The following is an 18079-nucleotide window of genomic DNA, read 5'->3' on the forward strand; positions in this document are numbered from 1 at the left end:
TTTCTTGTTAGGGACGTTAGCAACGCAGCAGGGGGTGAACTGTCTTGGCACATTATCGCACTCTCTGGTTAGCTATGTTTAGCTATGTGACGCACATGATTAGCGTTAAAATCAACAGTTGAATTAGCCTTTGTAAAGTCAATATTAGTCATTAAACGTCAAGGTTGAGTGTCTTAAAGTCATTTGGGATGTACTGTTTGAATCGCTTCCCTCCTAACCACCAAGCGGCACCAATGTTATCAGTTTGCTAACGCTAGCTTTCTATTAGCTAAATTAGCCTAAGATTAGCTAACGTTATTTATTTAATGTCACTGCCAAGTTTTCTGTGTCATCGCGCCCGGATTTAATTAAAGGGAATAAACAGGATGTCAACATTTACAACGCAAATAAAAGACGCAATAGCTGCTGACGGTGAAGCTTTATTAGTGTACGAACCAAGATGGCGGTACCATCTGGTCCCATGGTGTAATGGTTAGCACTCTGGACTTTGAATCCAGCGATCCGAGTTCAAATCTCGGTGGGACCTCGTCCTTTTTTTATTTTTATTAAATGTGTGAGGGCAAAGCAATAGAAAAACAGTCACATCTGCAGCAGGTGCACTACAGACTTGCAGAGAATCTGAGAGGTAGGTTCATTGGACCCATTTAATGTCTATGGCCCCAAATTCTCTCCATAGTGAACAGTTTACATCCTTTATTTCATTAGAGCTACAATACAACAAATATCTTCTTTCACAATTGAAGCTAATTTATATAGTGTTGGCATAACAACAAGTTATAAAATAAAACAACACAGACAGGCAAAATTACAGAGTGAAGCAAAGGAAACTACTATATATAAATAAATCCAGAAGTGGATAGTACCTTTACTCAAGTGCAGTAGAATACTGTAATAATGTTATTTATCACCTCTCGTAAATATCGATTATTATACTGTGGTGCAGTTAAAATAATCTCACTATGAGGTGCAGACAACTTTATTTCCACACAGAAATGGCAGTATCGAAAAAATATATTTACAGTGATGTACTTGAATCGAACAGTCTTTTGATTATTTATAGGAATGTTCCTGGATTTGTTTAAAAAATATGTCAGTGACAGCTGTTTCTCTGCTGGGAAGCTTTGGCCTGTGCAGAACAAGTTGAGAATCACATACACGATTGTGGTTTATTCCCCGCGGATCGGTGTACCTGGCTGTATCCACACTGGAACATTTGTAGTCCCAGTAAGCTCCGTGTAAATGCGTCCTGGAAGAACACCAAAACACATTTGCTGCTAGCTCACTTTCAAGCATAAGACTGGAAACTGTAAAAGTACAGGTACTGTAGCCTGCCAGTGTACATACAGCATGGTACAAGTGCAGTAGAAAAGCAATTACACGAGTCAAGTGGCAGTAAAGTATATTTGTGCATTAGAAAAAAAGCATATTGAATCAATAATACAACAAAACAACCACATCCATGATAATATATAACTTTACAAAGCAACAGAAACACTATTAGCGGATCATATGTACATTCTTCAATTAATTCAAGCAATAACAATGTAAAATATCAGTAAAATAATTGTGTTGCTTCCAATGTGTACATTAACTTGGCACAATCTTATTGCTGCAAAAGCCGTATTTATTACATAAGCTTTTCAAAATGGAAGTAAATGTGTAGCCCTTTCTCATGCTAATTTCTCCTTTTTTAGTATATGTAGCCTTATATCTGACTAAGATGTACTATTATATAAAATGAAGACACTGGAAATGAACAAACTCTACACTATTCCACACACTATACTGTTTGTCAGAGTGCAGTAAGAGTGTTTTTCCTGAAAGTGCCCAACTCTCAGCTTGATGAAAATTCAGCAGAAGTGAAATTATAGCCTCACTCCAAAGGTCCATTATCTGCACACTAGTAATTCTCCTGCACTCATAGCTCAGCACCCAGTCTGAATCATAAGAATTGTAACCAGTGTTCAGGAAATAATCTAGTTCCAGATCAGGCAACTGCTGTTATGCTATTTCCTACTAAGCATGAACAGTGTTCGTGAACTATGAACGTCTGAAGCCCTTTCAACCTAGTACATTCCACGTTCAAGTGAAGTCTCTTTATTTGCCATAATAATCATTGTTATAAAACCAAACATAATGAAAATAAACTTTGCACTTGAGATATCAAAATGGCTTCTAACAGAAAATGCATGAAAAATATGGAAACAAACAATAAAGGATATACATTAAAGTACATAAGTGGATTTAATTCCAGAAATAGAATACATGTACACATGTACACACGAGTCCAGACACACAGTGAAATCAGTTCCACTCTTTATTTTGAAGGCTCACCTGCACCATCTCGTCTGTCTTTCTGCATCTATGTGTAAGTGAATATGTGTGTTTGGCACAGCGACCAGTCAGATGTCAGTGTCCTCCATCTTGTTGAGCATGGTCACCTCCCCGTTTTTGCATGTGCTGCTGTTATTTTGCTGTCCATTGACATTATGCTTCACTGTGGACAAGAGGTTTTCACTCGGATCAGAAGTTGGTGAAGCGGGTTGCTCCAAGCTAATGGTCATGCGGCTCGTTTCGGTGATGGAAGAGTTGGTGTGATAGTTGAAGTGGTTGTTGGTGACGGGTGCATGTCCCCAGCCGGTTTTACCCCATGCAGATTTCCACTGAGCCCACTTCCTCCGCACTGCTGTTTGGGCCTGGAGAGTTGAAATAGTTTTAAACTGACACTACACCTTGTATAGACACACACAATATTTTAAAGTAGTTCAATACAGAATGACAGTTCTTATGTACCTCAGCATTGCAGATACAGAGTATAATTGCCACAAGCAGTCCCTGCAAAGTAATGAAAGAGAATTAATATATTATATTAATTTAATATATATATGTATGAATACAGAAAGAGGTGTAAAAGAGACTATCCTGTAAGTATGATGTAATAGTAAATCAGATTTTAAAAACCTGAACCATGGACTTGGTATAGCTTCTGTCTGGTTGCTAAACGTCCACTTTTCGAAAGCAAGACGTCAAATAGCACTTGTTTATTCAAATGTAAGTGCAAACAGTGGCTCTGTTATTCTTTGTGTGTAACTGAAAATGAAAATGCTCTTTACTTTGAAGTTGTTGTCTAATGAAAATGGGTTTAATGGCACTTATCAACAAACCACAAACAACCTTTTTACCAAACAACAGCTGTTTTTGGAGCAGAAAAATGTAAAATGTTATTTTCATGAGAAAAAGTTTAAAAAGCTTCAACTAGCTTTAAACTCATGTGCAGTTTATTGTTAACTTCACCTGGAAGTGGACAAAGATGTTCATAAAGAATTCATAGATGCTGTGGCTGATGTGTCCCTGTGGCTCCAAGGGGAGAAGGATGAACTGGGCTCCCAGCAGTGGGATGAGGATGAGGGTGGCTCTGACTGCTTTCATGTAGGCCATGGACTCAGCGCAGTGGGTCTCCCTCAGCTTGGTGATCAGAACTCGGACGATGTTGAGGAGAAAGAAGAGGTTCACCTGGACAGATGAAAATTCAAAGGAAGATATCTAAAGAATTCAAATGACTGCTCGGATGGTGGCGCTGTAACAACACCTTCAAATGAGACACTGTGGCTGATTGGATCTGTTCTTAAGTAAAGGAAACTACAACCATTACTCACAAGCAGTGCAAGTTGAATGGGCCCATGGGTGATGTAGAGCAGAAAGGTTTTTGAACTGATCCAACACCTGCAACCAACAAAAAAAGAGCAAGACCCCATTTCAGTGATCCTTCACCAGTGCAGCTCCATAAAAAGACCAGGGGGTTGGTGAAAACCATTCATCACTAGCGCGGTGATCATCACTGATGAGGGAAATCAATATCTTTTGATTTCTCCCAGCCTCAGTGATCAAACAGAGTTAAAGAAGGTTGGAGGAATGATGAGAGGGAGAAACCCCAGTGTGTAGTTACTAGAAGCCACAAGTTGTTTTTATCTGAACTTAAGCTTCAGTACAATAACGATAATTATCTTGGTAGCAACTTCTTACCTGTCGTTGAAGTAGAGCCCACGAGCCACAGCATATGTGACAGCAGGAACAATGGGAAACCCTTAGAATAAAGAAAAGAACACAGAATCAGACAGAATTGCCTAATCTTTACAATTTTAAAACACACAATGATCAGTCACATCATTAAATCCACCATGTGGTCAACCTACCAGTACCTGGGCCATTCATTCATTACCTTCTATAAAATGACTGAACAGAAACAATGTGCTAATTAGTGACCATAATTAGTGACTATACCATATAGTATTTATTCTGTTTAGACAGAACCAGGTTGACTGTTTGCAGTCTTTACACTAATCTAAACAAGCTAGTGTCTGTTTGTACAGACATGAGAGTGAATTACTCACATCATATGTTAACTATGAACGAAAAAACACTAGAAGATCTAAAAAGTCATATAATGAACAAGTTCAGTAACAGGGTGTTAAATGTAGGACATCCTGCCATGCCACCTATGCCTCATAATAGGAAAGCCATCCCATATAAATATCAAAAGATGCCAGCTTTTGAGAGGCATAAAGGAATCCATTACTAAAGCACAAGAGCTGGTTGAATGCGGCTTCACTGACAAGCCAACTGAAAGCTTGGACGAGAGTCTTTCATGAAAAGCCCACTTATCTAAGCACAGGCACATCTAGCCTTCAAAGCTGCACTTTTGCATTTGCTCACTAAAGAAGACATGGCTAAAACATTTCCCCCTACAAAATGTAGCTGTTAATTAGTTTATTAATGCATTACATTCCTATTTATTAGACATCAGTGTTATATAATGACACCACAAGAAAAGAGTTTAAACTAAGAGTGAAATGTCAGATCCTCCTGACTCACCCCATCCCAAGACGTAGTACCAGAAGAGCTGTTGCTCCCCAACAAATACAGCGACTATGATGAGCGTGTGGAGGTATATGCCCTCACATAGCATCCAGAAATAGTTGGAAGTGGATGTATATTGACTCAGCGCAGACAGAATCTTACAGCTCACCTGGCAGACAGGAAAAAAAGACTAATAAAAAACACCATAATGAGGCTCATTAAGACATTTTTATTCACTGAACAGAAACTCTTTCATGTAACGAGACGAAGTATAACTCGGAGGCTCACAGAGTTGCTGGCAGACGTGGTTTCATTGTTGACCATTGTGAGTGAGAGCCACATTATTGTAACAATGGAGTTGAAGATGAAGGAGAGGAACATGTTCTTGTGCAGGGAGATTCTCTGGCAGCTAAGACTCCTAAAAGATAGGGAGAGAGAGATAAGGAGCACCTTATACCATTTTTCAAGCCATCTTACACAAGAAAAAATTATGACAGGACAGTAAGTCCATCACAGAAAGTGGGAAATATATATATATATATATATATATATGTGTGTGTGTCTAGGAAAAAAACTTGACTCACTTGAAGTAGGAGAAGATGATCAGACAGATGATCAGGGAGACAATAGACAGACTGTGACCCACCATGGCCAGGTAGTAGATAGTGATGGCAAACTGTGAACAGTGATAAACTCACCACTTAGAAAGAATGGTCATACTTTAAGTTCAAGATGTGAATTAGCACAAGAAAGCACAGTCTCTTTAGAGTGTGCCACTCGATCCGCTTTGTTAACAGTTTGGATTCGATTTGACTTGCTGCAGTAGAACTTAGGCTGAGAACAGCGCGCCCAGCTTGTTAGCTACAGCACAGTTTAATTTACTGTTTCCAGTTTTCCTCAGTTCCTGTTGTCATACTCAGCTGTCCAAGCATGTGCAAGTTAGACTATCAGATATCAGCCTCCGTTATAAACCCTTCTGGTGTTGTTTCCTATAGTCAGGTTAGATTACATTTTCACAGCATGCCAAAAAAGGTGCACTGTTCAATTCTTAAGCTCACACTATTGGGTTTGGTGCGAATCATCCAATGTTGTTAAAAGTAGTATTAAGTTATGTTAAATTCTACTTGAAGGAATTATTTAAAGTCTCATGGTTACTATGCATCTGTCAGCTTGAAAGAGAACTAACGGCTTTATTTTTTGGTGACAAGGAGACTGAAAAATGTATACAAGCATACTTAAACCTTAGAAATCGCATTGTGCTTTACCTTGAGCTTTTGTTTAGTATGGGCCTGACACTCGGTGTAGTTAGTCCAGATGCGCTTGCTTTCTGGGTGGTGGAACCACAGGCCATCAGGATTACATACTTTGGTAACTTTCTCTGTAGAAAACAATGTTATAATTTACACAAACATGTTTTATGATTTAATTTAGGGGACGTCAGGTGCCACAAAGACATGAAAAAGTATTATTATTCGTTAACTATTATGTGCATATGTTTCTGGATCAGCAGATATACTGACTTCTCTTTTTACCCTGCAAGTGAAACGAAAATGTCAAACAAGCACAGGTTTGTCTGCATGTGCACACATGTTAATGCCTCACCAGAAGAGTCAAAGTCGTGAAAGTAATCAGGGCACATCTGCGTGGCAGTTCCTGGAACTGAATCCCCCCAGCACAGCCAGCCATCCCACGTACGGTTACAGTACGGACCTACAGAGGGCAGCATAGACACAAGTCTGAACTTGAAGGGCTTTCAGATATTATAAGTGTAACAGGAGAGATCCATACAGTATTTCTGTGTGTGACAATAATAGCACAAACAATCATTTTAAATTATGAAGTTTTCTAGCGTTTGCTAGGGCTTTTTAAATTACCCTCGTAATGCTGAGCCTTTTCATACAGAGCTGATTAGTCACCTACAATCCCTAACAAGTTCTGTGTAACTTTTTTCCAAATCTAAAGTGATGTATGCACAAGTGAGACACTGATTAACATTGTGTGGTTATTTTGTTCAAGTTTGAATGTGGTGATGCTGTTTCTCTGTTCAAACACTGTCGCCTCACATCGAGAGGGACCCGGATTAGAATCCATGGGTCGGACTATAGCTTCAACCCACTGTCCAAAGACATAAATGTTTAAAGTATGTCCATTCGTATTTTCCTATACACATACTACATAAACACATTGTTTTATATTATTATTTAATGTAGAAAATAGATTAATATCCAGAATTATTTTAGCTGGTGTCATTAAACTTTTAAGGCCATTGAAGACTTTTCCATTTATTTACTATACAATACAAAGAAATAACAAGTTTGGACTTCAGATTGAAGTTTACTGTAATTTATCACTTCATACATGTTTTCCAAGCTACAGTATGTAATGAGTCTGTGCTGTTAATGCTCACATGTCAACACAGAATCACAAAGTTAGGGAACTTTGTGCATTTGAATGAACACCAGACAGGCAGGATGAATCATATAAATGTAATCAACAAGATGTGTTATGCTTATATAAACTATTTGTCTGTGCGCACAAAGATGCTCAACAATGGACGGAAACCAGGAAACCAGGCTGCACAGTGGCATGTTGGGGAAATGGAGCGCAAAATAACATTTCAAAAGCAGTAAAGCACTGAGGGGGAGTAACAGGCACTAGGAAAGAGATAAAGGACAAATTTCCTTTCTTTCAGACTCACTTCCTCTCTTTCTCTTTCTCTCTTAGTGTGTGTGCACATACTGAAAACAGTTTTACTGTGAACAGCAAACACAACCTTTACTGCATATTAAAATCTCCAAAATCGCTGTAGCTCAGTATTTACAAAATACAAAGGATTAATAATTAATATTTTACTCATAGTTTTCAGTTCAGAATGTGATTATTCTGCAACTTGGATGTAAAATTTGTGATGAACTTTTATCCGCCATCTGCCAGAAACAGAAGACGTTAATAGCATTGGGAAAATGTAAGTGCTGTTATCAGTTATACTGTGAACAAATAAAACAGTTTTCTTCTAAAAAGTCTTTTTACCTTCCTCTATATGTTGCGGCTCATTGATTATCTTGAGGTAACACTCAAACTGAGCAGCAAGGATCTGCTTTCTGGATCCTCTCAGTACGGCGGACATGTCGCTGAAATTCTCCTGCGGCCCATTCATGCCATACTCAACAGCCTCTACGGACCCCTCATCATTAGACTGGGACACCTGGGTAGTGTAGTCATATAGATAGACATCTTAAAGATATTACAGTTTACAAAGACCTATGCCTCGTACAACTTTGTTCTCGTAAGACTCAATTAGTGAATTACATTAGATACACCTTACACCAATTAAAGTGTGAAAAGAAGAAAGGCCATGCATCTACAGACATACACAGATTGTACTCACATTTGTGCCCAGCACCTGCGCAACCACCATTGAGAATACCAGGGTCCTCCACATGTCTCTGAAAGGGAAACAGGAACAAAGACACTCCAGTTTTAATTGGTTTTTCTAACAATTCAGAAGCAATTATGTGCGGTTGCTGTGCATGTGAAGAAGAAGGAGCTGTTAAAGTGTGATCTGTGGATATAAAGTATAATAAACAGCTTGGGAATGTATCAACACACATGAACAACATATTACAGTTGTAGTTTTAATATGACTGTAGGGTTTTATAAGCATCCTCATGAGTGTTTATTTACAGTGTGCATTTTCTCATCTATCACAACAGGAAGTTCATTCTCCAGCAGTCATTACTCTCCACTGTCCACTCAGGGTCAGAGAAACAGATGTGTGTTTATTATTATTTTTAAGGCAAAGAGCAGCAAGTTCCCTTCAGTGTTTCCTCTTTAATGAGGGTCAAAGGGTCGAAGGAATACTCAGCATTAGGGGAAAAACTGAGTGAAATACAACCAGAGAGTCTCAAAAAGCAACAGACGCAACAAAAAGTGCCTCTTTGAAAAGAATTGATGAGCTTTATTGATCCAGCTGCTTATCTGTCTAAAAACTGTAGAATTACTGAAAAAAATAATTACATTTATTTTTTATCATGGCCTTGAATATTACATTTATGGAGTTGTTACAGTTCAAATTTGTGCCAAACAAATTCTTCTTTGAGAGCAGAGTAATGAAAACATTTTGACGTGAAAGAGAAATGCTGCAATATAAAAGACAAAGAAATGTTGTGTGTCAGGGGTCTGAGGGTTTGGCAATGTTTACTTTGGATCGCAGAAACAAATTCAAATCCTTTTATTTTTTAGAGAAATGGTACTGAGAGTTTTGTATTCTTCCCAGTGCATGTTAATTTATCACCAACTATCAGCACGCAGTACAAGAAATTAATGCTGCTCTTTAACATCTTACCAAGATGAGAAGGTCAGTAGCCTGTTTACCTTCTATGCATCAGTGTTTAAGTCTACATGAGTGATCTGCACAACAGATTCTCTAAATCATTCCTATTAACATGTTGCATATAAAGTAACACGTTTTTCTACACTTTCATTGTTCTATGTACTAAACAATCTAGGTATACTATGATGCTGTTTGATGGGGTTTGTCATGTTCTCCAGCCTGGACACAGCAAAGGCTAGCTGCAATCAATCTTCCCATCAAACTCTCTGCCAAAAGACAAACAATCATTATTTCCCAAAATGTCAAAATATTCCTCCAACACTCGACTGGTGCTGCAGCTTCCTTCACTGCCTCAAAAGGTTTTGGTCTTTTTAACTCCGCTAAGATCTAATGTTCATCCACAGTATGTTTATAGCTAGCTCTGAATTCTGTAAACGGCATTTTAGTGTTTATTCTGGGGATTCAAATCGCTGGAAGCCTCCCTTAAAAAAAGACCATTCTCCACCATTTATTATTCACTGTGGAGGAAGGGAAAGTCTAACACAAACGTTTTAACAACTACATAATAAAAATGACAGATTAATGAATTGACAGTGTTGCTGTTATGCTTAGTAACAGTGATGTGACAGATTGCAAACATTATTTATCTTTTTAGTCTCTTTGTCTCTTTGCTTTGTAAATTATTGCACACAGTATAGTATATTGTATTTAATAATGTAAAAGAAAGACCTAAGATAATGGAAAATACAGATTTCTGCAAATGTGTTCCCATCTTTGCTGCTGTCCCCTCACATTACAGTACTATTTTAACCAGTTCAGAGTACATAGTACTGGAGTTTTAGCTTCTGTAACAACAGTATACAGAAACACTCCCAAAAACCCACAAGCAGACATTAACTTATAATTACATTTCCATTCAATAAGAATAATTAATGCCTTTCTTTCTATGTCTTATGTACACAGTTGCCTCTAGCAATGTTTTGTTCCCAATCAGGGCATTGTAAATCCAAGGACACGCACACTCACATACAGTATTATAATACCTTGGCATGCTCGCTGTATGCCATTGATACCAACATACAATCTGTGAACTGTAGCCAAGCACTTTGGGTGGTCTTTGTTGTCTGGTAACCACACAAACTGAAAGGCCCTGTCTCTTAGTCGTTATCTTTTTATATGATCATCACCTAAAGGTCATAGAGATCATCAGACATTGTCAAAATGATTATTATTTTAAAAAAAAAAGTACACTCACTCATAAATCACAAAACACAGCTTTAAATGTCAGTAAAATAAAGCAAATGTTAAATATAATATAACATAGGCTCATTATGTTAATAAAAAACATATTGACAACAGTGCTATATGACTAACATGTTCGGAAAAACGTCAGTGCCCCGTTTGTAGAAAATTACTGAGCCTTACATGCCTTTGGTAGGAATGAGTATACTTGTTCACAGACACCTCCCAATAAAGATTAAAACATATTTTTAGTAGATACATGTGTTTAAAAAGTTACGTCCTGTATCTTTAAGTATAAAGAGCACCACTATCAATTACAATGAATGCATGACAAATTCTTCATTTCTATGTTGGCTGATACATCTTCCAATAGCTCAGCATGTTCCTTTAAAGGAATCCTTGTTTCTTTCTCCAGTTTGATGTTTAGATGTCTGAGAGCAGACATTGTCAAACTGGAATGCTTAGTTTGCATGTCTGGAAACAGCTGCAGAAACAAAACTGGGCTCGGTGTACGCCATGTAGTACACTCAAACTCAAAATCACACCAGAGAACACAGAAGAAAGCCATCAACAATAACCTTTACTTTGTACTAATTTACTACCATTAATAAAAAAAACATGAATTCATTCATTAATCAATCAACAACTTTTTACCATTTTCAAACCTAGAGTCATTTGTGTATAAGATGTATAAGAGAAGACAGAGAACACAGCCCTGTGGTGAACCAGTTGATACTGTGGTCTGGTCTGACTCTCTTTAAAAAGTCTAAGAACCAGCCAACAACTTTTCTGTCCAAACCAAACTGTTTTTTTTACCATCAGGTGAGGCTGGGTGGTGTTAAATCCTTATGGGAAATCCACAAACAACAGTCATGCATGATTTCCGCTCCTCTCCAGGTGTTTATAGATGTAGTTAAGGAGTGTTATGTTGGCATCCTGCACTCCCCTATTGGTTCTATTGTGTCTAAAAAGGGGCCTGTGTGGCTTAATATGACCTTTCTTATTAATTTCTCAAAAGGTTTCCTAACCAGTGAGGTTAATGCTACTATTGCTAATGCTAGACCTATAACCAATCATTGACCTGGGGTAGGAGAGCTTAGCAATAGGGACCACAGTCAAACATTTCCACACAGTTGGCACACTTTGCTGGATGAGGGACAAATTGAAAGTGTATGTCAGAATATGACCAAGCTGCCCGGCACAGTTCCTCAGAGTTAGGCTGTTGATCATCAGGCATCAGGACCAGGACCTGTTCTAGCTTTGCAGTGCTAGAAAGTCTGCACAACCTGTTCCCCAAAGATGTCAGAAGGCAGGGAAATGTGCGACAAAGGCTGCCGTCTTGCTTGCTGGCGCACACCCCCTCTCCTGCCCTGTTTACATGGTTTAGTTTATTTGTGTGTCAGTGTATTCCCCGTTTTGGAAGCTGGACTCAAACTCCTTGAAATTTGGGGATACAAAATCAGTCGTCGGTGTGAGGTTCGGTGGATGATCATGCTGAAGGAGAAAGTTTCTGCCGCATATTGTCTCTGGAGGGGATGAATAGGTGCACCATACCAGTTAACATGCCAGCATCACCAGTATCAGGGACGCAGACAAATCCATTCCTCAGAGTAACACATTAAACAAGTAAAATAAAAAAATAAATCTCTTACCACTTGTGGTTTCAATTAGTTTCTTTTACCAGTACAATCTGTTCTAGCTGAGAGGTCGGACATTTGTGTCCATGATATGTTCATGTTCATGAAAAACTAATGATTTATTAATAACTCATCCCAACACACTGGACACACCTTGTCTGTTACAACTAGTAGGAGAACAATGTAAATAAATCAGAAATGTCATGTTTATGAAATCGTTGCTTTGTCCACCCTTTCATCTTATTCCAGTGTTTAAAGGTCACCAATCTTTATTGATAATCAGCTGTAGGTTTTTATTTAGGAGGTGAACAGTACAGTATGTTTAGGTTGGAAAACAGTAGCTATAAAAATAAATAAAATAATAAATAGCAGGAGACTTCCAGTGGGGAAATGTGAGCGACAGAAAGCATGACTCATAGCCTTAATGCACTCTGGTCTCATGAGGAAACTGAGGTGGTTGGATCATAGTTTGTTTGTATATCTCATGTCATATTTGTTCTGTATGCACCAGAATGGAAACATGCGTAAGACGGACACTTAGTGTAGAAATATGTCATTGTTTAAACGATGGGGTTCTTGATCCCAGATTCATGCTTCTCTCATGGGGTTGTGTGTCATAAGATCGAATGATGGGAAAACCAAATATTGTTGTTTTTCTGAACCCGATTTAGGTTTATTGGCCCTTGCACCCCAGGAAATGGACTACAGATGCTGCTGTGACGTAAAACAGGATTTTGTCCTGACCCCAGAAGTTTTTATTGCCTCACGTATGAGCAGCAGAATTTCTTTAAAACTAAATTTACAGGATTAATGTTTGTTTTTCAATTGTAGAATCATTACCATTCACAGGGTTGCTATTTTGCATACTGGAATATTTGATATTAGCTGCAGGGAAATAGTGTTTAAATGTCACATTATACACTAATTAGATGCAGTTGTTTTTGGGTAGTAAGTATTGCACTTAATTAAGGAAAATCCAGACGCTTGACGAATGATGCACAGCCTTAAGCACAAACAACTGACTGGAATTCTGCTGTCAACAAGAAAAGAGGAAATATAATTTTACACTAACATTGTGTTCTTTTGAGATAACTAAATTTAAAAAATGTTGTAGGAGGCGTAACTGCTTAGTCTCACTAACAAAATCAAAGCCATCCTTTATGAGAAAAAGAAGGGATTCAGCTCTGGACAGAGCAGAGTGGCCTGACTCCAAATCCCATGCTACTGGTTAAAGTTGCATATTGTAGCTTTAAACTGCTCTAGCTCACAACATTAACACCACATGTTAATATGCCATGCATGTTTGCATAACACACAATTCCTACTTATTTGTATAGCAGCAGGGGACACAGAGAGATCGTGTGTATGTGTGTCTGTATGTGAAGAAAGATGGAGGAAGGGTGAAAGATTAGGAAGATGTGATTGTCTTCTTCTGTCATCCAGCAACCACTTCCTCCCTTCTCTCTGTTCTCCACCTTTAAACAGTCCATCAGGTTAAAAATAAGCCATTGTTACTTATATATAAAGGGAAATGCAAGGGACTTTCATGGGGAAGCAGATAGAATCAAGGCCAATATGAAAGGAGTTTATGGGAGTTTATTATTACAGAAACAATTTTTTTTTTAATCTTACAGCCGTCAACCTAATGAAATAGCAAAGACAATATTTTTAGCGTTTAAAACCACTTTAGAGTCGTTCTTATTTTGTGGCAAAATTACTTTTTTCTTATCATATTTTGACAGCAGCATGTAAAACAATTTATGTCATAACAGCACTTATACCGTCTTTCTTAAAATGGTTGGTTTTCGTAGCCAAAACTGCTGGAAATTAGATCATGATGAGCTGCAACGTTCAAAACAATTAGCTGAAAGAGATATATCACAACCTTCTGAGTTGTGTGACAAATCTCTCAAACATTTCTCCTCAAACATTTTTCATTAGATTCATGTGTAACTGACTCAGCATTAATACTGAAAATACTGAATCTCCACAGTCAGCCGCTGCTTTGAAATTCAACACACAACTGCGTGCTAACCAAGTATGCACAGTGAGGGCCAAAAACCAAGCAACACACAAGATCCTGTTATGCAATCATGAGAAGGTTCAATTACGGGTCAAACAGGGTTTGCTACCCCCTGCAGGCTGGGGGTAACTGAATAAGAAGGGATGAACTGTGCCTTCAAAGAACAAATGTTTTGAATGAAGTTTAAGGAAATTTACAGAACATGGCTGCTACTTGATCTGCATTGTTCAGAGTTTGGCACATCCCTCATTCGGTTCTGGGGCTCTGTCACTGTCTCTGTAGTTTCTGTCCCTAATCTTAAAAATCAGCATGAGTGACCTTAAGTTCTGTGGAAAATGGACTCTTCACACTGTCTGATCCTGTAAATCACTTACAAGAAGTGGGATTTACTGAAACCGAGCTGTCCGTGTTTGAGTGATTATGGACTTGGTTATTTTCCTATAGCTGAACCCTAAAATAGCTCCTCCAGCTTGGGCTTGTGCCATGATGCCTTTTTTTTACCTGTATCTTTGGTCCCTGCAGCATATGTAGGACAGAACATAGAAAGTATTGCACCCCAGACACAACCATTAACCCCTCATCTTCTTATGTCCTCTATTCAACCAAATGCAATCTGTTCCACCAAAACTGCTGACAGACACAGCATTTGATCAGCCACACATCTATTGTTCAAAATGGAATTAGTACACATGAACTTCTTGCATTTCCCACATCTTTGCCACTTATACTACAACTTCTGCAGCTATTATTTACATACAGTATACCACCCTGACGTGTCAGCTATCTATCACTGCGCCGAAAATAATCACAAGTTTTTTTCATCTACTTGGAGGGGGGGTTGTTGGCTTGTTCGTTTCATAAAAGGGGGGAGCACTAGAGAGCAAGCTGGGGGTTGAGACCAAAGTAGAGGCCAAAACACCTATAAATACACTAATAACTATCTGGCAAGTGCAGACTGTTCCAGTCAAAGACGCACTGGGACACTGGTGGGGTGGGGGTGGATATTTCCCACGAACAAATGCATGGTCAACTGTACAGTCCAGGATTCAAAAGTCAAGTAAAGAGCTGCTCTGAGATTGATGTCTTAGGTTAGTGAATTACAACTTGGCAACACTATGTGGAGGGGGTTAAGGATATTCCTGAAAACACTCCACTCAAACTGAGCTAAGTATAGACAGAAACACGCAAAACAAAGATGGAAATAGCCTCGGCTGATGAAGATTCCTTGCAAATTTCCAAAGACAAGTACAAAGCTGAGGAGTAATGTAAGGGGGTGTTACTTATACAGATAGACAATGAAAGAATGTACAAGCATATATATAAAAATAATACATGCATAGGTCTCCTTTGTCCATGTGGTTCATACACAACAAATGAAATGAAATTACTTCAATAATAAGAGTGACTTCTGCAAGTCTGTAGCGTTTACTGGTGATTACTAATGTGCATGTAAAACTGAATGAAAATCACCAAGGTGAAATGCAAATAGGAAAATAACCAAGCATTCATCAGCACATTCAGCCAAATGGGAACAGGTTCAACACGGATATGTGTATCTATATCTCCAGGTATCCTACTTTGTTTAAATCTATGTCAAATGGAAACTGTTGAGTAATTGTTCCATGTTTGTTTTAAATCAAACAGAACAGGTTTGTAAGAAATATAATTGTGTAATATGTTTTAGCATTTATTTGGTAGTTTTCAGTTTGCAGACAAGTACTAATACAACATTATTGAAATACTCAATTACAAGTAAACATCCTGTATTTAGAATCATACCTTGGTAAAAGTAGAGGACTGGTCCTCTACCAATTGGATTGGTAGAGGACTTAGACAGAACATAACGTTATGGGATGGTTAATATTAAGCCATCTGTACCATCTAAATATTGTATCTTGTAAATGCACTGTTAGTTTTATTTAGTTTATATAAAAATATATCTCAACCGACATTTGGAATAAAGGTAAATCTCACAGGTTGTGTGATATGATTCATGGAAGAAAAAATAAAATCAGGTCTGTCATTTTGAAAAATATGTTGCACTTTTCTCTAATCTTAGTAATTAGTGAAATGCTGGATATTTTCCTGCAAACATTTACTTTAAAAAAACGTGTAAAATGTGTAGAGGAACTGCTAAGTCAGAGACATATGAAACCTGTAACAAGGACCCCCGTATAGACCATAGTTTTGTACAGACCTTTTCATCGCATGGCTTATCCTATGTAATATTGTATTCTATTAATTTATAAAAATTAATTAATTGTTGCATCTATCAGATAAATGTAGTTTAATAAGAATAGATTTAAGTTTAAAACTGCATTTAGTGCTTGAGTAAATGTACTTTACTCACTTTTTACTCTATCACTTTATAGCTGATTATAAATTCACTGAGCAGAGCTCTGAAGCCCTGTTACCTTCAAGTAAATTACTAAATCACTGCTATGTTGCCTATATTTACTCACCACTAGACATCAGCTGCATTAAGAGATAATCACAATATCATTCTCTTCAATTCTACTTATATTTCTATTCATATGCTACCAAGAATTGCAACTGTAGAAGCAGACAATGAGCCAGCTCGGGGTGTGACCTTCCCTCAACCTGCATTTATCCTCAGTGATCTATTTTACAACCACATACAGGAAAATACCACAGTTACATTCCTTTAATTCTGATATAGGAGTTTGTATTGTAGCTAAGTGAGGCCATTTATGGTTAAACCTGATGGATCTCGTTATGTTCTATGGTGATGAGAACAGCCCTTTAATATTTAGCTGGGTATTAAAGTGATTTATGTTGTAACGCACTTGCATTTCAGACAATATTTTTAAGTCTCCTAACTTTTCTGATTTATTGCATTTCTATTTTCTTTTCAAATGGCTCCAGCAGCATTACACCCAGAGCTGTATGGACACATTTCACACGGTCACATTCAAGTGAAGCCCCATAAAAACCGCATCAATTAAAAGTCATGCCTGCACTGTTGCAGGTATCTGGAAGCGGAGGCTTGTGGCTTACCTTTTCTGTGAAAGAGCTGTCAAACACAATTTTCCTCCAAATATTCCCATGCTTGCATGTTCCGTGCAGAGAAGTGTCTCCTGTTGCCCTTCTGTCAACACTGACCAACCCCAACCACTGTACACGAGTCAAGCAGGGCACAAAAACCAAATACATATTTTCCTGTTGCCACTTTCAAAATAAAGCGACTGCTTTGACGTTCATTTTTATTTTAAATATGTTTTTAAAATTACAAATTTGCAGTTCTGTTTACGAATTAGTTATTTCTATTTGAATTAACATTTTTAGTAATGCATTTTTGTAATCTTTATTGGTACAACGCCTACTGCAGTAGCCCACTATTTTCTGGGTTTTAGCAGCAAGAGACTAAGATATATATTTATTATTACAAAATCTATGTACGTCAAACAATTTAGTTTTTTGTCAGAACATAATGGCAGAAAACTAGACTGCATAGAAAAAACATTTTTAAAAAGTAGCATATTTCGATGTTACTGGCTATATCTTACACAGGAAATGGATTATTATTATGTAAGATAATTTAGTGAGCTGTCAATACATTCTCATAATACAACCATGGTCAATACGCTCAGCGAAGAGTGATGGTCTGCAGCAGCCTCCTCTACGCTAAAGCACAACAACGCCATCTGCTGCACTTGTTTAATTTGTTCATTCAGTCATTTAAAGCATTTTTAATAAATAGAATATTAAAATAGTTGCAAGTAATTCAAAGTAGGATTTATCAAAAATAAAAACACAAAAAATAGTGATCAAATTCAGCGCCTTGCGTTGCAAGTGTCCTGAAGTCCACCGGTGAAATATATTGTTGCCATTCTTGACTGTTTAGATATCACACATGCACTACAATGTGCACATTTTCTAATCTCTTAAAGAACCTTTAGAGAGGAGATAGGTGAGTCCTGAAAGCAACGCAAACTAAATAATTTATTGGTCTGATTATTGGTGGTG

The 18079-nt window shown here is 37.8% G+C and overlaps 1 protein-coding gene and 1 non-coding gene across 2 annotated transcripts; one reads left to right on the forward strand and one right to left on the reverse strand.

The window, feature by feature from the left end:
• Positions 1-454: 454 nt before the first annotated feature.
• Positions 455-526, forward strand: trnaq-uug. Its single transcript has one exon. It is a non-coding gene; the product is annotated as a tRNA-Gln (tRNA).
• A 434-nt stretch (positions 527-960) lies between these two features.
• Positions 961-17232, reverse strand: calcrl2 (calcitonin receptor-like 2). Its single transcript, XM_026368762.1, has 13 exons — positions 17111-17232; positions 8246-8303; positions 7888-8062; positions 6460-6567; positions 6123-6235; positions 5442-5533; positions 5146-5275; positions 4873-5026; positions 4024-4084; positions 3657-3723; positions 3295-3513; positions 2794-2835; positions 961-2696 (listed from the first exon to the last, which is right to left on the reverse strand). Exons 1-13 carry the CDS (start codon positions 17158-17160, stop codon positions 2403-2405), a joined length of 1563 nt encoding a protein of 520 aa, XP_026224547.1. The 5' UTR covers positions 17161-17232; the 3' UTR covers positions 961-2402.
• Positions 17233-18079: the final 847 nt, after the last annotated feature.

The sequence above is a fragment of the Anabas testudineus genome, chromosome 7 (genome assembly GCF_900324465.2).
Source record: "Anabas testudineus chromosome 7, fAnaTes1.2, whole genome shotgun sequence".
In the NCBI taxonomy this organism is placed as follows: Eukaryota; Metazoa; Chordata; class Actinopteri; order Anabantiformes; family Anabantidae; genus Anabas; species Anabas testudineus.

Excerpts from the sequence above, each read along its gene's own strand:
- calcrl2 (XM_026368762.1), bottom strand. The coding sequence starts at position 17,160 with ATGGGAATATTTGGAGGAAAATTGTGTTTGACAGCTCTTTCACAGAAA. Across the intron at positions 6,568-7,887 it reads GCCGCAACATATAGAGGAAG|GTCCGTACTGTAACCGTACG; the intron begins GTAAAAAGACTT and ends TGCCCTCTGTAG. Across the intron at positions 5,027-5,145 it reads CCACGTCTGCCAGCAACTCT|GTGAGCTGTAAGATTCTGTC; the intron begins GTGAGCCTCCGA and ends CCTGTCTGCCAG.